This window comes from Saccopteryx bilineata, chromosome 3 (genome assembly GCF_036850765.1).
Source record: "Saccopteryx bilineata isolate mSacBil1 chromosome 3, mSacBil1_pri_phased_curated, whole genome shotgun sequence".
Lineage (NCBI taxonomy): Eukaryota > Metazoa > Chordata > Mammalia > Chiroptera > Emballonuridae > Saccopteryx > Saccopteryx bilineata.
In genome coordinates, this window is record NC_089492.1 from 278,191,687 (window position 1) to 278,208,300 (window position 16,614).

General features: G+C 56.2%; 1 protein-coding gene across 5 annotated transcripts in view; it reads right to left on the reverse strand.

The window, feature by feature from the left end:
• Positions 1-1,406: 1,406 nt before the first annotated feature.
• ALPL (alkaline phosphatase, biomineralization associated) overlaps positions 1,407-16,614 on the reverse strand; it is a 55,685-nt gene continuing 40,477 nt past the window's right edge. For all 5 annotated transcript variants that reach the window (XM_066270189.1, XM_066270190.1, XM_066270194.1 and 2 more), the window contains 10 exons: positions 15,604-15,723; positions 15,149-15,264; positions 13,923-14,097; positions 12,998-13,173; positions 9,808-9,951; positions 7,780-7,849; positions 5,976-6,110; positions 3,656-3,847; positions 3,117-3,236; positions 1,407-2,432 (listed from right to left, as the gene is read on the reverse strand). In XM_066270189.1, the coding sequence (XP_066126286.1) occupies positions 2,167-2,432; positions 3,117-3,236; positions 3,656-3,847; positions 5,976-6,110; positions 7,780-7,849; positions 9,808-9,951; positions 12,998-13,173; positions 13,923-14,097; positions 15,149-15,264; positions 15,604-15,723 (1,514 nt within the window). In that variant the 3' untranslated portion in view covers positions 1,407-2,166. The remainder of the gene's footprint in view (positions 2,433-3,116; positions 3,237-3,655; positions 3,848-5,975; positions 6,111-7,779; positions 7,850-9,807; positions 9,952-12,997; positions 13,174-13,922; positions 14,098-15,148; positions 15,265-15,603; positions 15,724-16,614) is intronic.

Here is a 16,614-nt window from a genome sequence, read left to right on the forward strand (position 1 = left end):
CTTTTCAACCCATCAGTGTACCCCAAAGTTTAAGATGCTGTTGGTGTTCTGTTTTTATCCTTTGAGCATTTAATGTTCCAGCACATGCCTGGAGCCTTTCTCTCTGCCCTCCCGGGGGAAGGTTGGAAGGGCCAGGGTGGTGATTTTCCCAGGAGCAGCCCTTAGTCAATGAGGGATGAGAGTTGGAGAATAACTACCCCAGCTCCCTTGCGCTGCGGACCAATACTTCTGAGGTGCATGTCGCATCCTGCCTCTGGGAGGCCCATGGTGGGATCGAGCCCCAGCTTCCCATGCTGGCAGGTGAGAACACCTGAAAACACCGCACTGTACAGTTCAAGATGACACATCTCTTTGTCCAGTTTAATTCTTTATCCCAGCATCAGCTTGGCTATACATACTTCCCTTTTTGCTAGGACTGCTAGGAAGGAAGCTCAGAGGGAAATCTGCACAGGTGCATTTTTATTCATGAAGGAACTGGGGTGTATTATGAGTCATTTGTATTGTCCACCTCAGAACCTGGTTGGTAGGAGCTTGGAAATGCATTATAAGCAAAGGGTGCCATTAGTGTAGGAGCTTTGGAATCAAATGGACCTGGATTCGAATCCCAGCTCCAAAACTTGGAGGACCTGGGCCAATCATATTCCCTCCCTCACCCTTGGTGTCCTCATCTGTAAATGCACATGATGGGGCCCTACTTCCTAGGGAGGATGAAATGAGCTGAATTCGTGTAAAGCATCAGCACAGAGCTTGGCAGATGGTAAATGATTGATGTTAATTGCTGTTATCATTATAGGAACTTTTGTTCCAATGACAAGAGGAACAAACTGTATACCCACAGGTATATGTGTCAGGTGCCATCCTGGACCCAGTGCCCGGGCTGGGATGGAGAACGATCAGGAATGGAGAAATCACAACTGCCAAGCCAGGCTGAAGCTCTGTGGGGCAGCATGTCAGCACTGTTTACGTTCCATTCTTCAGATCCAGCGCAGGGCCTAGCACCGACTCAACATTTGTGAGTGAGAGAATGAATGAATGAATGAATGAATGAATGAATGAATGAATGGGTAGCTGCCATGGGCCAGCGTATGTAGTTCTGTTTGTGGGCACCATGCAGCCAGGGTGCCAGGCATGGTTTCAGGGCACAGAGGCAGTCTTCTTTAATCCTCACAGCAACCCAGGCGTGGGCTAGCTCCCATTTTACAGATAAGAAAACTGAGGCGCAGAGACACAAAGCAATCTGTCCAAAGTCACCCATGTGTTAGAACCCCCAGGCCAGAAGGAGACCCTCCTTCCACACCACACCCCCACCCCCGCTCCTGGGCCCTAAGTCCAGCTCTGCCCAAAGAAACGAGCCTATTTCAGTCTCTTCCTCCCTCACCACAAAGACTCAGCTCTGTCCTCAGAAATATTTGGAAATTTTTATTTAAATGTTTTGTGTTCCCTTTTAACCAACACCAAAGAGAGAAAATTTTTTTTTTTTGCTGTTCCAGACAGGAGAGTCGCTTCAGGGAAGAGCTGGCATGTGTGCTGGGGGTTGGGCAGTATCCACCGCCAGGCTGCTCTTCCCAGCGCAGGCCACCGGGGTGGACAGCCAGTCCCGGGGTGGACAGCCAGTCCCCGGGGTGGAAGGCCAACCCTGGAGCTGCCTTTCTGGGAGCCCTGGGACGAGTGAGTGAGCAAACCCCCAATCCTGAAGAGAAGGACTTGGTCTCCCCTTCAGGTAGAGACATGAACATGGGAGGCCCTGGTAGGTTCCAGACAGAAGGAGAGGGGGGTGGGAAGGTCAGATCTGGAATGTTCCATGGAAGCTCCAGAGCCTCTGAATCTGGAGAAATGTGTTTGCTAGAAAAATAAGATGCTTTGAGAATTTCTGCAGTCTGTGCTCTCTGCCTGCCCAAGAGAAACCTTCCCTGCTGGCCCAAGGGTCGGCAGGGTTGGGGTGGAGGCAGAAGGCTAGGAATTGGGCTGGCCTCCGTGGAGGATTCCAGAGGGGAGCAAGGCGGGCAGCAGGCTTTGGTTTCCTGGGTCCCCTTTCTGGCGGCTGCAGAGGCTGTGGGTGCCCCCACCTCCTTGCCCCTTGAGGTGTGGGCCGCGGGCGGGGCGCAGCGCTGGGAGAGGGAGGCTGGCCGCCTGTCATGGGCTGGTGGGTGCCCGGGCCCTGGGCCCTCAGAACAGGGTGCCCAGGGGAAGCAGGGCCAGCAGGAGCAGCAGGGGGCCTGGGGAGGGGCTGCCCGACGAGCTGGCTGAGGCACAGTGGTTGCGGTTGGCACCGATGCAGGCCGCATACGCCATCACGTGGGGGATATAGTTCTGCTCGTGGACACCGTGCAGTAGGTGTGCCATGGGGCCCTTGGCGAAGACTGCCACGTCCTCCCCACCGTGGGTCTCGTGGCGCAGGGGCACCGCAGACTGCGCCTGGTAGTTGTTGTGAGCTGTGGGCCAGAAGAGACATTTGCAGAGAGCCCACCAAGGGCCTGGCACTGTGCGGCAGCTTCTCCGTGCCCCTCCCAGGCTGGCTCGGGCACCCCATTTTACAGAAGAGAACACTGAGGCTCGGTGTGGGCTACAGGATTCGGGCCTGAGTCTGTTCTGACATAGAAGCCTGCAGTCTCAACCCCCTGAAGAGAAAATCAGCCTCATCTAAGCTATTTGGATAAGAAGGAAAGGCAACCCAGGAGAGGCTCTTACCATTGGCTGCATCATGAAATTCCCCAGGGGTCTCAGGGGACATCCAAACAAATGAACATTCAACAATATGGAATTGGATGAACGCCCTGGGAAGGCTCATGTATTGGAATATTATAAATGGCAGTTAATATAGCAAACACCTGTAGGTGCCAGGCTCCATGGTGAGCTCATCAGACCCGTTTAGTTCTTCAGACAACCTTGGAGGTAGAACCCTTTTACGGAGGAAACTGAAGCGGAGAATGGTGAAGTTATGTGCCCAAGGTCTCAGAGCTACGAAACTGTAGAAGGGGATTCAAACTGAGATTGTTCTGACTCAGTCCTGACTACTCTGAGACCCCGGGCCTTGACCACAAGCCTACACTCTGTTCCCAGGCCCATCCCCGAGGGGTGGCCTGTCCCCTCCCGTCCCTGGGTCTGGGCAGTCTCACCGTAGTCCACCATGGAGACATTCTCTCGCTCACCGCCCACCACCTTGTAGCCAGGCCCATTGCCGTACAGGATGGCAGTAAAGGGCTTCTTGTCTGTGTCGCTCACCATGGGGGCCAGACCTGCACAAGAGAAAGTGTGGGGTCCAGGGGTCACACTGGAGCACCAGAAGTACAGTCCCTTTGAAGGGCCCCAACTCACCTCTATGAAGCCACCATCCCAACCCTGATTACTCCCCACCAACCATCCCTCAATTTTCACTGTGCCCACATCCCTCCCTAACATCCGTCCGTCCATCCATCCATCCATCTCCCCTCTCTCCCTCATTCTTCTATCCATCCACTGTCCAGGTAGCCAGCCACCCACCCATGCACTCACCTCACCCCATCCCTCCACCCTGCATTCCCCTACCTGTCCTTAAATTCTCATTGAGTCCCACCCGTGCCAGCCCTGGGCTTGCTGGTTCTCCCACTCCACTCCTGCTACCAGGGGGGCAGACGCTGGGAGTGCCTAGTGGCCGCCTCACTGGAGGCCCACGTACCAAAGATAGAGTTGCCACGGGGGGTGTACCCGCCGAAGGTGAAGACGTGTGAGTGGTCAGCAGTGACGACGGTCAGCGTGTCTTCTAGGGAGGTCATGGTGCCTGCGTGTCCGATGGCCTGGTCCATCTCCACCGCCTCATGCAGTGCCTGCTTGGCCTTGCCCTCATGGTGCCCGTGGTCAATCCTGCCTCCTTGCGACACCAAGGCAAAGCCCCCAGGTGAGGGGAGATCAGCACTCCCAAGACCTCCCCATGTGACCGCCGGGTTCACCATTCCTTGATGGAGAACTACCACATGCCAGGCCCCACACCAGGCTTGTCTGCAGCCGCTCACTGTATAGCAACTCGGGGAGGGCGAGCTGCTGGACTGAAGGCCCACGTGCGGAGAGTGAAAGCCAGGATGTACAGCAGATCCTCCCGACTAGAAACCTGTGTTCCTTCCAGCCCCCCAAGCCGCTCTTAGCACCGCTTCTCGGCTGCTGGAAGGAGTCCCTGAGACATCAGAGAGGCCAGGAGGGAACCAGCATGCCCGAGTGCCCACTGGCTACCGGGCATTACAAGCTGATGCCTGTTTCCCCTTCACAGTGATCCTGGGCGGAGACGAGTACAGTCAGCCCCATTCACAGATGGAGCAACTGTGGCCTAGACTGGGGAAGTCATGTGCCCACGGTGGGATGTGCCGGGGGGATTTGGATTCAGGTGTGACTCACTCTAGATCACCTGCCTTTCCACCTCCACTTTGAATCGCCCCCTCGGAGTGTCGAGCACAGTCTGAAAAAGTGGCAAAAGCCCTCGGTGCTGGGCAGGGCCCACAGCGGGCTTCCAGAAAGACCTGTGGAAGCCTGCATCCCACACGCTGCCGCTCCAAGGTGAGCACAAGAGGCCTGGCACGCAGCCTGGCTTACGGGTCACGGTTAAGGGCAGTGTGACCTGAGGGAATGCCTCCCAGTCTCTAGCAGGAAGGGGCTGCCTGGAGGACACTCCCAGCTCCGAGGGTCCTGAGCCAGGGCGCCTGGCCGCTCTCCCTGCCCGCTAGCCTGAGCCTCACCACGTGGGTCTGGCAGGCTGGAAGGGTGGGTCCTTCCTTTGTTGTGGCTCTGGGAGCAGCTGGCGTGGTGGGCCCAGTCCTGGCCCTGCTCACAAAGCGGACTGCTCCCTGGGGAGCCCGAGCTCACCACCACCGGCTCCCGGCTGGTTCGACGGCGTCAGAGGCCTGTTTGGGGCCAGGCCGAGACCGCCGCTCTTGAATGGGAACCCCAGGGTTTGGCAAGAAAGCAGTCAAGCCGGCTGGCGGCCACTGGCCTCTGGAGAGCAGAGGGGCTTGAGCTTGCGTGTATGTGTGGCGAGAGCATGTGTGCAAATGTGTCTGTGTGTGCGTGTGGGTGTGTACGTGAAGACAATGGCTGTTAGAACTTTGGGAGATTCTGGAAACCTTATCACGTCCTCAAATTTCCTATTGTTACTGACTTAGCTATTGTATAATCATAATAATGATAATAATAGAAACGCCGAGGATGTATTCTCTGCCAGGCCCTGTTCAAAGTACTTTATGTCTCTGAACACAATGGGTGCTAATAACCCTTTTATGGGAGGGGGACTATGTGGAGCCTTACTTTACAGAAATGTACAGGTAGAGGCGACAGAGCCAGTGGACGGCAGCAGCAGGACAAGAACCCAAGAGCCGGACTCCAGGGCCTCACATCGGCCCTTGCAAACTCCACGAATGCCAGCACTGTACAGCCCTGCCGACTCCCAAAGGCTCTGGCTCTCGCGAGCTGGGAGACCCTGGGACACCCGGGGCCTGCCCTGGGCCTTTTCCTTCTGGAGACAGGACTCAGGAACCTGACCTTGGCCCCACACGTGCCTAGTACCAGCAGATGCCCACTGCCCAGCTGCAAGGGCTCCCATAGGCTGATGAGCATCTCCAGGGAGCTGCTCAGAGTGAAGATGTCAACTGGATCTGCTGGTTTATCTCTTCTGAGAAATGAAACTGAGAAGGCTGCATACCCCTCCAGAACCAGGCCTCAGGAAAGAGCTCCTGGAAAGAAGAACCCTGCCTCTTCTTTCAGGAAACCTTCCTGGACTAGTAAGCCTGGCAGGTAGGTGTGTGTGAAGGATAGCCTATTGGGCTGGGAGCTTCAGCACTGCCCCCTTCTCTTCCAATCCATACTCCATCCTCCCAGAAGGAATTCCCCCCATCATTCCCAAACCAGACCGGACAGTTCTCTTTGAGAGCTGGACCTCCCTGTCCCCTGACCTCACGACTGTGTACCCAGAAGCTCCCGGGCAAGTGGCCCTGTAGTCAGGCCTGGGGCCCTACCTTCCACCAGCAAGAAGAAGCCTCTGGGGTTCCTGCTCAGGATCTTGATGGCCACCTCCACCATCTCAGAGAGTGACGGGTCAGTCAGGTTGTTTCTGTTCAACTCGTACTGCATGTCCCCCGGCTCAAAAAGACCTGAGGAGGACGTGGGTGGTTAGAGTCCACGGCCTGCTAGGAGGACCCCCAAGGCCCCTGTGGTGTCTCAGGGAGCGCAGGCTCCCCACACATAACTGAGGGGCAAAGCGGGGACAGCAAGCTCATCCGGACGGCTCTCAGGGCCCAGAGTGTGCCAGGCGCTTTCAGATGTTCCCTCCTTCCACCCTCACGGCCCCACCGTGGAGAGGGCTCACCATGTCCATTTACAGAGGAGGAGACTGAAGCTCAGGGTCGGTTACTTGCTTTTTTCAGCTGCTAAGCGGGAGACCTGGGGTTCAAGCCCATTAGCCTGCCCCCCAACCCGAAGGCCCCCGGGCAGAAGACTGTATCTGGACTCAACAGGGCCCCCAGGCTCTTGTCCTGTATCTGGATAAGACATGGCAGCTTCTGCTTTGTATTTTCTTGGGTTTCTGGGAGGAGCCAGCTGCCATATTGTGAGGTCACTCAAGCAGCTGTATGGAGAGATCTATGCAGCAAGAGACTGAGGCCTCTGGCCACCTATTAGCCATATCAGTGAGCCATCTTGGGAGTCCCGGACTCAAGCCTTTAGATGACTGCAATCTCGTTAGAGACCCAGCCAAGCCTCTCCCAATTACTGACCTAAAGAAATATGCATGTAATAAATGTTTGCTCTTATTTTAAACTGTTAAGTTTTAGGATAGTTTGATACACGGCAACAAATAACTTACATAATGCATTAGTTCATTTAATCCTCATGACAGCCCTGAATAGGTCCTATCATTATCCCCATTCTACCAGAGCTATTATTTCTACTTTATGGAAGAAGACACTGAGGGACAGAGAAGAAAAATCACTTGCCCAAGGTTGTACAGCTTGTAGGTGGTAGGAGCCGGATTTGAACCCAGCACTCTGACTCTAAGATCCATGAGTGGAACTGTCTTGCTCACTCCATGGGTGCATGCACAGCTCCACACAGCCTGTGTGTGGTATGGAGCCTGTGCCCTGTGACCCAGGCAAGCAGAGGGCTGTGTGCGTGTACCTGGGGGCTCGTCCAGGTGCCCAGCTCTGAACCCATAACCTCCACTGACACAGCCAGCCCCTGGGGCCTGAGCTCCTTGGGAAAGGTTTGCAGGAGACTTTGCCGCCACTGGCCAGGCACAATAACCAGGTGAGAAAGGGGACCCAGCAGACTGCATGGTGGTGCTCGGGCCTCATTCCCCCAGCCTAGAGCTGCCCTGGGCCCCACCACGGGGGAGGAGGGAGCACCTCCCAGTCAAGACCAGCAGAGACAACCAGGCTGGCTTCTGCCCTGGCCACACAGCAGGGCTGGCTCCAGGTCCCCTGCTCTGCAGCCTAGGATATAAGTCTCAGCTCTAGCCAGGGTTCAGACTTACCCGAGCCATACTCTAATCAGCAGTGTGGCATGCCAGAGGTGGCTTCCCTTCTCTGACCTTCGGTGTCCCTTTGTGCTCAATGGGGTTATTCACCCTGCACGGCCAGCAGATTTGGGGCCGAAGTTCTATGAACCAGAACCCCTGCCTCACTCCTCCCAGGTCCTAGAGTCTGAGGGCAAAGGTCCCTAAGTAGGGGAGCAGGCTGGGGCCTCACCCCAGATGCTGGGTCACACAGCCCTGGCCCCAGGGCACCCAGCCAAGCATCCACCACTGCCACACCCCGACTCCCTTACCTAAGAGGTAGTCCACAGTGTTGGGGTCGAGGGCCAGGAGCTCAGTGCGGTTCCAGACGTAGTGAGAGTGCTAGGAGGAAGGGTCTGCGTCAGTCATGTTGGGGCTGGGGCGGCGGGAAGGACTGACCTCAGCTGGTCCGAGTCTGAGGGATGTATTTGTTTTCTTCAGTCCTCTCACAACCAATCCCTACCTAAGGACCTAGCACCCTTGCCCTCAAGAATAGACAAATACATAGGCAATTCTAATGCAGGGGGAGGAGAATTATGAGAGACCAGAGAGCATTGTGAACCCAAAGGCAAAACCAGGGAGGGCTTCATGGTGGAGGTGATGTCCTAATGAGGCCCTGAAGGACAAGTAGAAATTGATCAGCCTGGGGTCAGGGAGTAGAGTTCCGAGGAGAAGGACATGGGGCAAAGAAGAGGCAGGCAAAGGTCACAAGGGGATTTGAGTGCCCACTGAGAGCTATGAGCTGCCAGCTGAGAGGTGTTCTGAAGGGCCATGGAAAGCCAGGGAGGAAGTGAAGCCCTCATTCTGCCCTGGGGACCCCACATAAGGGGGCAATAAAGGAAGTGCTGCTCTTCCGGGGCATACAGGCCACAGGAAGGGGCTGGTTGGTTTGCCTGGAGATGGCTCCATTCAGACCCTGGACTGGGGGTCTTGCCAGGCATCAGCTGTGTGTCCTCAGGAGAGTCCCTTGCCTTCTCTGGACAATGGCATTAGGATCAGTGGTTTTCAAACCCCAGCCGTTGTTATGGGAAGGAAGGTGAAAGGCTAAAAAAGTGGGGCTCTGGTCCCCCACTCCCATCCCCTCCTCTGCTTCCCTGAGGTGTTACTCATTTAATCCTCACATCAGCCCTATAAGGTAGGGTAGGTATTATTCTCATTTTACAGATGGAGAAATTGAGACACACAGATGACTCAGCTATCCAGTTTTAAAGGAGAGACACTCTAGAAGGCATGGTTTTCAAGCAATGTATGGTCTATTTGGGACCCCACAGTGATACTCTGTCCGGTATAGTGCTGAGGAGCCCTCTCCCTCTCTCTTGGGGTGTAGACTGAGCACCAAGGTAAGTACCCTGCAAGAAGAATTAAAACCTGGTCCTATGTTCCAGATAGAGAAACTGAGGTTGGGAGGGTCCTGTGTTTCTGGCTTGGGCCAGGAGCAGCTCTGGGCCAGCCTGAGCTGACTCAGAAGGAATGGGAACGGTTCAAAGCAGCTCAGTCCCACCTCCACCAGCCCTGTGGGGGCGCTTCCCCAGGCCCTGCCCCCACCTCACTCTTGGCTCAGCCCCATCCCGCAAGGCCTCCCCCGGGGCCAGGCCTGGAACCCTCAGAAACCCAACCCCAGAGTGACATCAAAGTGGCTGCCAGGCTGCTCCCCACTGTCTTCAGCCCTGACCACAGTCATTTCCAGACCCCAGCTGCCCCAGGCCCAGCGGCCAGCACCACAGATTTAAAAGGCCAGAGCCACTCCAGGAGCCAAAGCGTGGGCCCTTCCCACGTTCCAGCACGTGCCCTCGCTCTGGCCAAAGCCAACTCACTGTGAAGGGCCTCTACCTCTGCCTGCGAGACCTCCCAATGCTGCCTCCTCTACCCTCTCCTGTCTCTGCCAGGCTTTCTCAGCCTCTCCCTGTGGTCTGTCCTCTCTGAGTTCTGGTTGGTTCTGGGCATCCTGCCATCCAAGCACACTGTTCCACGTCCCCTTGACCATCCTATTCATCATTTGGACCTCATGCCCAGCCAGGGGCCCTGCACACAGTAGGGGCTCAAGTGGACTGAACATCCATGCAAGCTATTCCTTGGCCCACCCTCCTCCTCACTGCTTAGCTCTTTCTGTTGCCCTCCCCTGAAGGAACGGATTGATTACCTACTATGTGCTGTTCACAGATCTGTTATACCATTGGGAGGAAGGATGAAGGTAGGATCATGACCACATTGTAGAGGAGAAAACCGATTCAGAGAGAGGACGCCCAGCCCCACACCCGCCGCCGGCCACCCTGCAGCCCCCTGGCCCCTGAACAGGCTACCTTATGTCTCGGTTTGAAGCTCTTCCAGATGTCGATGAGGTTCAGGCCGTCCAGCCTTGTGCCCCTGGCCTTCTCGTCAAACTCATACTCCACGTCGGTTCTATTCTTGGGGAACATGTACTTCCGGCCACCCCCCATGATCACCTAAAGGGGACAGGAACCATCAGTACCCTGGGGTTTCCAGATCTCCAGAAGCCCCAGTGGCCCCCGCCGGGGGAGTCCCGAGTTTGGTCTCTGCTGCTGTTGCAGAGCCTTCATCTTTCCAGGCTGCGGAGAGGAGATAGTGAGTCTGCTGGAACTGTGGTCGGGGTGAAACATCGGAGCTACTGATCACCTCCCTGAGCTCTGTAAAAATAACACCTTTCCTAGAGCTCTTCTAGAAAGTGTGTCAGGACCCGAGCACTTCAGATATATCATCTCATTCAACTCCCGCCGGGGTGCAAGGGAACCTGTCCCCTTCGTCCAAATAAGTAAATAGGTGCAGAACTCTGATTTCTTTTCTCCCAGGCCACACAGGCGGTAAGTGGCAGAGCCGGGATTTGAACCTGAGATGTCTTTTGACCCTGGCACTGGGGCCCTACTGTGTCCACAGAGCCCGTCGCGGAGGTTCTAAGAGCTTCCTCTGCCCATCGTGAGAGGCAGGGTGCCCGCAGGCCAGAGGCCGCGGCCGGGGAGGTCCGGGGGGCAGCCCAGCTGCGAGCCTGGGCACACAGCGGGCCAGCGCTCACGTCTGTGTAGTCCCCGCCAGGCTAATTTTACCCACCGCACTGCCTGCGCGGGCGGAGGGACGCGGGACTGTTTGTTTTCCTTGGGAGTCCATGTTTGAAGTCCTGACTATTTTTAAAACGGGGCCAAGAGCATAACAGCTGCCGCCCACAGTTACCACCACACCGGTGTCCTCCTGTCACCACAGGCGTCAGCCCAGGCCGCCGCCCCTGGCTGACACCTCGGGAGAGTAGAGCCCAGCTCTGGCCGGGCCTCGGTCCGCTGTCGCTGGGTCTGGCAGGCAGCTCAGGGCTCCTTCTCTCCCTTCCGCTCCGTCTTCCGCCTGGGAACCCAGCTTCTTCAGGGCGTTTGGGCCGGTGGTCAAGGTGGGGAAGGTGCCCCAGGGCCAGCCTGGGTCATAGGGAACTGAAGGGGACATGGTTTTGAATCCTGACTCTGTCCCTTCTTGACCAAGGGCCTGTCACTTCTCCTGGGCCTCAATTTCCTTACCTATAAAATGGAAATAACAGCCCCCACAGAGCTGTCACAGGAGGACATGCAGTAATGCAGGGGTCCCGGACACCGGGGTGGCCTCCATGGGGGGTATTCTCCCTGCACGAGGAAGTATTTCCTAGGCAACGTTCCCCACGGTCAGCCCTAGCCAGGCTCTCTGGGGGTGGGGCAGCCGTGAGAGGAAGGGGGAGAAGGGGCCCTGGGTCACTGGCCCCCTGCCCCCCACATTGTTCCCACAGAACCTGACCCCTTGGCATTTTCAGAGTGGAAATGAAGCCCCCAATCTTCCAGCCCCAGTAGAGACTTCACACGGGCTCATTAAATTCCCAAATAACAGACTGGCTGTTTGGCTTTGGGGTTTGGGTTTGTGTCTTTCTTTCTTTTTCTTTTTTTTTTTTTTCTCGTTGTTTTTTTAGCAAAAGATATTTATTTTCAGGGCGGACACCAGGATTTTTGTTTCATGTACAGTCTGGGGTTGGGGGTTTCGGGGTGGTGGGGAGGCAGGGCCGGCGGGAGAGAAAAGGATGAGCAGAAAGAGAGGTAAGGGGGAGGGATAGCACTCACTGTCCCCCTTCCCATGCTCACCCTCGTTCGGCCCCTAGTGGACCTGGGGACCCCCCAGTCTACACCTCACCCCCACTGGAAAAATCTCCCCTTAAGCTCCTGTCCCCCTCTCAGGCTGTTTCTGCCAAGTCTCTCTGAAGAGCAGCCCCATAATTACACCCTGTGCTTGTACAACAAATGTTCTCACATCCATGACCTCATCTCGGCCTCCAGCGGCCCAAGGAGGAGGCCAGCGGGGCTCTCTGTTCCTGCTGTACAGGTGGGGAAACTGAGGCTCGGGGAGGAGAAGCGGCTTGTCCCAGGACACGAATCAGGTGGAAGCAATGTCAGGATGGCAGCTTTGCCTCAGATATATGCTCACTAAAAGGGTCAACAGGACTTTGTGTCCTGAAAATGGTGTTCAATCCACCGCTAGGAAAAGGGAAGTCATGGGTTGGTAAGGGGAGCCGGGGGGCACTTAGAAACTGGGGGGATCGTGTGGGGGACAGAGGGTGGGTCTGGGAGCCCGTGAGTTTGGTAAGGTTAGAAACAGAGGTTAGGGGTAGGTGGGACTTCCTCTGAGCCTCACTGCACCCCCATTCTAGGCTCAGGGACCGATAACAAGTAGATAAGAAGAGGCTGAAAAAGGAACAAGCCAGAGGTTCTCATTTAAGGGGGGCCCACTGAACATTCCGTGGATGCAGGCGCTCACTTCCATACGTGAACCTGCTCGGGGCTATAAGCTTGGGTTTCGGGGCACTGGACAAGTGGCTCTTGCATAAATGCAACCACTTTCTGAGCACTCACTAGGTGTCAGACCCTGTGCTAAACAAACTCTACAGTCTTCAGGGATTATTCTGTGTAGACGTCACAAATGGGATTATGAGATAGGTACATTTCTCAAAGGGGCTGCAAGTGGGAAGGCTCAGAGGTCAGGTAGCTGACCCAAAGTCACACAGCTAGCAAACAGGGCAAGGAGTTGAACCCAAGTTTAAAATTGAGAGTGTGTGCTAACCACTGTCCATACCACCTGTTCTCTGGGCGTGAGTACATGGGACACATACCTTGTAATGTGGGACTGTACAGGGCAGATACTCGCCTCAGATGGCCACCCAGCCACCCCCACCTCCCTGTGCTGTGGGGGTGCAGCGCCAGGTTCCAATTTACAAAATAATCCCTGGGCGCCTAATTCTTGAGGTGTGGTGGCAGCCACACCAGGGTTTATCCTCGGCCCCACCGCAGAGAAATCCTACAGAGCCTCCCTGCCTCGACCACAAATCCCCTAATGGGCTGGGAGCCCTCCCAGGTGTATGGGGAGCCAGGCCAAGCTGCTTCTCCCCTGCCAGCCTGTACCCAAGGCCTGAGCCCCACCTGAGGCCCTGCCACCCCACCCGTGGGTCCCTGCACTGGCTGCATCCCCAGCACTCGCCTCAATGTCCCTGATGTTGTGCATGAGCTGGTAGGCGATGTCCTTGCAGCCCTGGCTCAGGGCCTCTGGGGGCATCTCGTTATCCGAATACCAGTCCCGGTCGGCAGAGTGGGCGTAGGAGGCGCTAGGGGTGGCATGGTTCACTCGCGTGGTGGTCACGATGCCCACAGATTTCCCTGGGTTGTGGGAGAGAAGGAGTTGACTCGTCAGGAGACAGCAGTCTCCACGCTGCCTCTCCCTCCTCATAGCTGAAGACTGGCCTCCTGTGTTAGTTGCGTGACTGCCGGGGCCTCATCTATACTAAGCGGAGGGGGGGAGGGGCAGGGGGATGGTGGCTTCCATATACCCTGGCAGCTCAGACACTCTGCCTCCCGGAGCACCCTTGAGCTGCGAGCCCCTGCAGCACCCCGCTCCTGCGGGAAGTGCCCCTCCTCCACCGAATGCTCTGCAAGGACACAGGGGCCCCTCCTAAGGGTCCTCCTGCGGTGGTGTTGTCACCTGTGTCAGCCAGACTCATACTCTGACTCTAAAGTTCCTGGGGACATGGGCCAGGGCCTCACAATTCCAGGAGGAAGGGCGGAGGAGACGTTTGCTGAACCCCCATGGGGCTGGCACTGGGCGAGGCCCCTTGCCTTCCTCACACCCAGCCCATGAGGAGCCTCTGTTTTCATGCCCATTTTACAGTGAAATGAATAGACTCAGGGAAGTGCTCCAGGACCAGAACCCACATTGGATGGGTTCCTAAACCACTAGGCTTCCTGTCCTGGATGAGATCCCATGAATATTTCAGATTCTCAGAACACTGGCGCTAGAAGAGCCCTGGAGAGCATCTTTGCACTCCCCTCTCCCCATTGTACAGTTGGGAAGACTGAGGCTCAAGCAGTCACAGAGGCGGGCCCCATTCCCTACCACTACCCGCACTTACCAGCGTCCTTGGCCCAGCGCAGGATGGAGGTGACCTCGTTCCCCTGAGTGGTGTTGCAGTGGGAGCGCTGGGTGGCTGCGCTCACCCCCACGGTGCCCTCGTTGGCCTTCACCCCACACAAGTAGGCAGTGGCGGTGCCTGCGCTGTCAGGGACCTGAGCGTTGGTGTTGTATGTCTGCAGGTGGGAAGGAGGGTTGGAAGACGGCCAGACCCAGCGTGCTGCCCACCCACCCCTGCTCACACCGTGGAGCCTGGGACATGAGGGAGACAGAGAGGCCTCCCACAGCCCTGGCTGAGCCCTGCTGCCCACTGCGCCTCCCCCCCCCCAGAGCCACAGCCAGGCACCAGGGCAGCAGGAAGGGGCAGGAAGTTAACTCTCCAACACATGGAAACATTTGGCAGGGGAGCAGGGCTGGGCCAGCTGGGGCCCCTCTCTGGGTCCAGGATGGTAGGAGTAAGCAAGGGGGAGGCAGGTGAGTCCTAGAGAAGGGAGAGCGGAGTTCTTGAAGAAATGGGAGGGATGGAGGGAGGGGAGGGAGAGTGAGGGAGAGGCAGGATCTAGAAGGGGGACATAGGGAAGAGGCCCTCCCCCCTTCAGACCTCTAGTAGAAACCCTGAAGCTCTCTCCCTTCCCCACCAGCCGGAGAGCCCCTTGAAGACACAGAACACATTCCAGTCAGTCCTTGCTATTCCCCTAGAGTCCGGCGGATGTTCATTACAGAACACTAACAACAACGACACCACGGGGAATGGCAGCTACCACTTCACATCAGTAATCTAACCAACTTCCTGAACCACCTTGGGAGAGAATGAACACAACAGAACCATGTGGGAAAGATTCCCTTTATATCAAGTGCAAAGGCAGGACCAGCTAACCTGTGGGTGGGTGAGCGGGGGTTAAGGATGGGATGGGGGCTCAGGAGGACATCTGGTTGCTGTCGTGTTCGTTTTCTCCACCTGGATGCTGGTTATTTCGACATGTGCAGTTTGTGAAAATTTAAGCTGTGCTCTTGTGCACTTTTCTCTACGTATGTTATTCTCCTACAGATTTTTAAAAAATCAATGAGCTAAAACCCTCAAAATAAAGTCTTTGGAAGTAGCTGCTGCTCTTCACATTTCATAGTGGGGCCTTGGAGGGTCGACCACCTCACCAGGGCCCTTTCTTGCGTGCTCTCAAGCTGAGAGGTGGGAGGCTTGGGCTCGGCGGGCTTGGGGCTGAAGCTCACCTTGGAGAGGGCCACGTGGGGGAACTTGTCCATCTCCAGCCTGGTCTCCTCTCCCGGGTTGTGGTGCAGCTGACCCTTGAGGATGCGGGCGGCTGTTACCGTGGAGACACCCATCCCTGCGTGGGGAGGAGGGGGGCTCAGCCTCTTGGGCTTCTTGCCTCTCCAATCAGCCGTCCCAGGCACTCATAGCTCTCTAGTTTGGTGCCAAGGCAGGCTGGGCAGTGGGCACCAGAGTATGGCTCCATAAATGTGACTGGGCAGCCCTTCCCTCCCCAGACCTTCAGGAGACCGCCTAGCACAGCAGACTTTATGGGTCCACAGCCTAGCCCCCAACGCTCTTAAACATGCTCCCCAGGGCTCCAGCCTCTTCAGCATAGCCGCCTTCACTGCTGCCTGGCTCTGTGGGCCCCCAGCTAGGTGCCCTGTCCCGCCCCTCCCGCAGGCCCGGGCCTCACCATCTCCCAGGAACATGATGGTATTCTTTGCCACGTTGGTGTTGAGATTCTGAAGCCTCAGGGCATTTTTCAGGGTCTGCTGAGCTTGGTCTCTCCAGTACTTGGGGTCTTTCTCTTTCTCTGTACAGACAGCAAGGCAGAGATATTTGGCAGGGGGCAGGGGTAGCTTCTCACCCCCAGATTTACAGATACCCCAACTTCTCGTGCCTGAGGGCAGGGTGCCAGGACTTGGGGAGGAAGCAGCCGTTGCCCATCTGACAATTATCGTGCGGTTGGCAAACATATTCCAGTCCAATCCTCCAAACAAGCCTGTGGACCCTGGATCTTCTCACATCTCAGAATGAAGAAACCAAGGCTCAGAGATACCAAGCGACTGGCCCAAAGCCACACAGCGCTGGCAGACACCGGCAGAGCTGGGTTTCACTCCAAGCCCAGATTCCTCCCTTCCACTTGGTGGAGGGACATTCTGCTAAGGCAGCAAATGAATTGTGCTAGCGCGTTTAGGAAGGTAATGTTTAAGCCGTTCAAGAGAACTAACTACTTTCAACGGCAGGAGTCCCCAGACGTCTCCAGCCATCAATTATAAACTCTGCGTGGCTTACTCATTAAAATAGGTTCAGCAGGAACCTGACTTAGTGACAGCATTCACAGCAGTGTTGGAAAGCCAGACTTGCCTTTTGTTTAAAGACCTGCCTTTCGTTTAACATACCAAATTGAAAGAACTCCGCAGGATCTTGCTCCTGTTAGGATAAATCAGCACGTTCTGCATCCCTAATCTCGAGATGAGATGGAACCAAGAACGCTCTCTTGTCTTTCCTTTCTCCTCTCTCTCTCTCTGCCTCGCCCTCACCTGTGTGTGTCCAGTAGTCAATCCTCCAGGGGCAAGAACACAGCTGTAGGGCCTGATGGACCTCAATTACCCCCTCCAGCCCCCGCGCTGTGCTAAGTACCTGCTGTGTAGACAAGTCACCTCCCTGAGCCCCAGTTTCCTCCTCTTCAAATGCGGTTGTT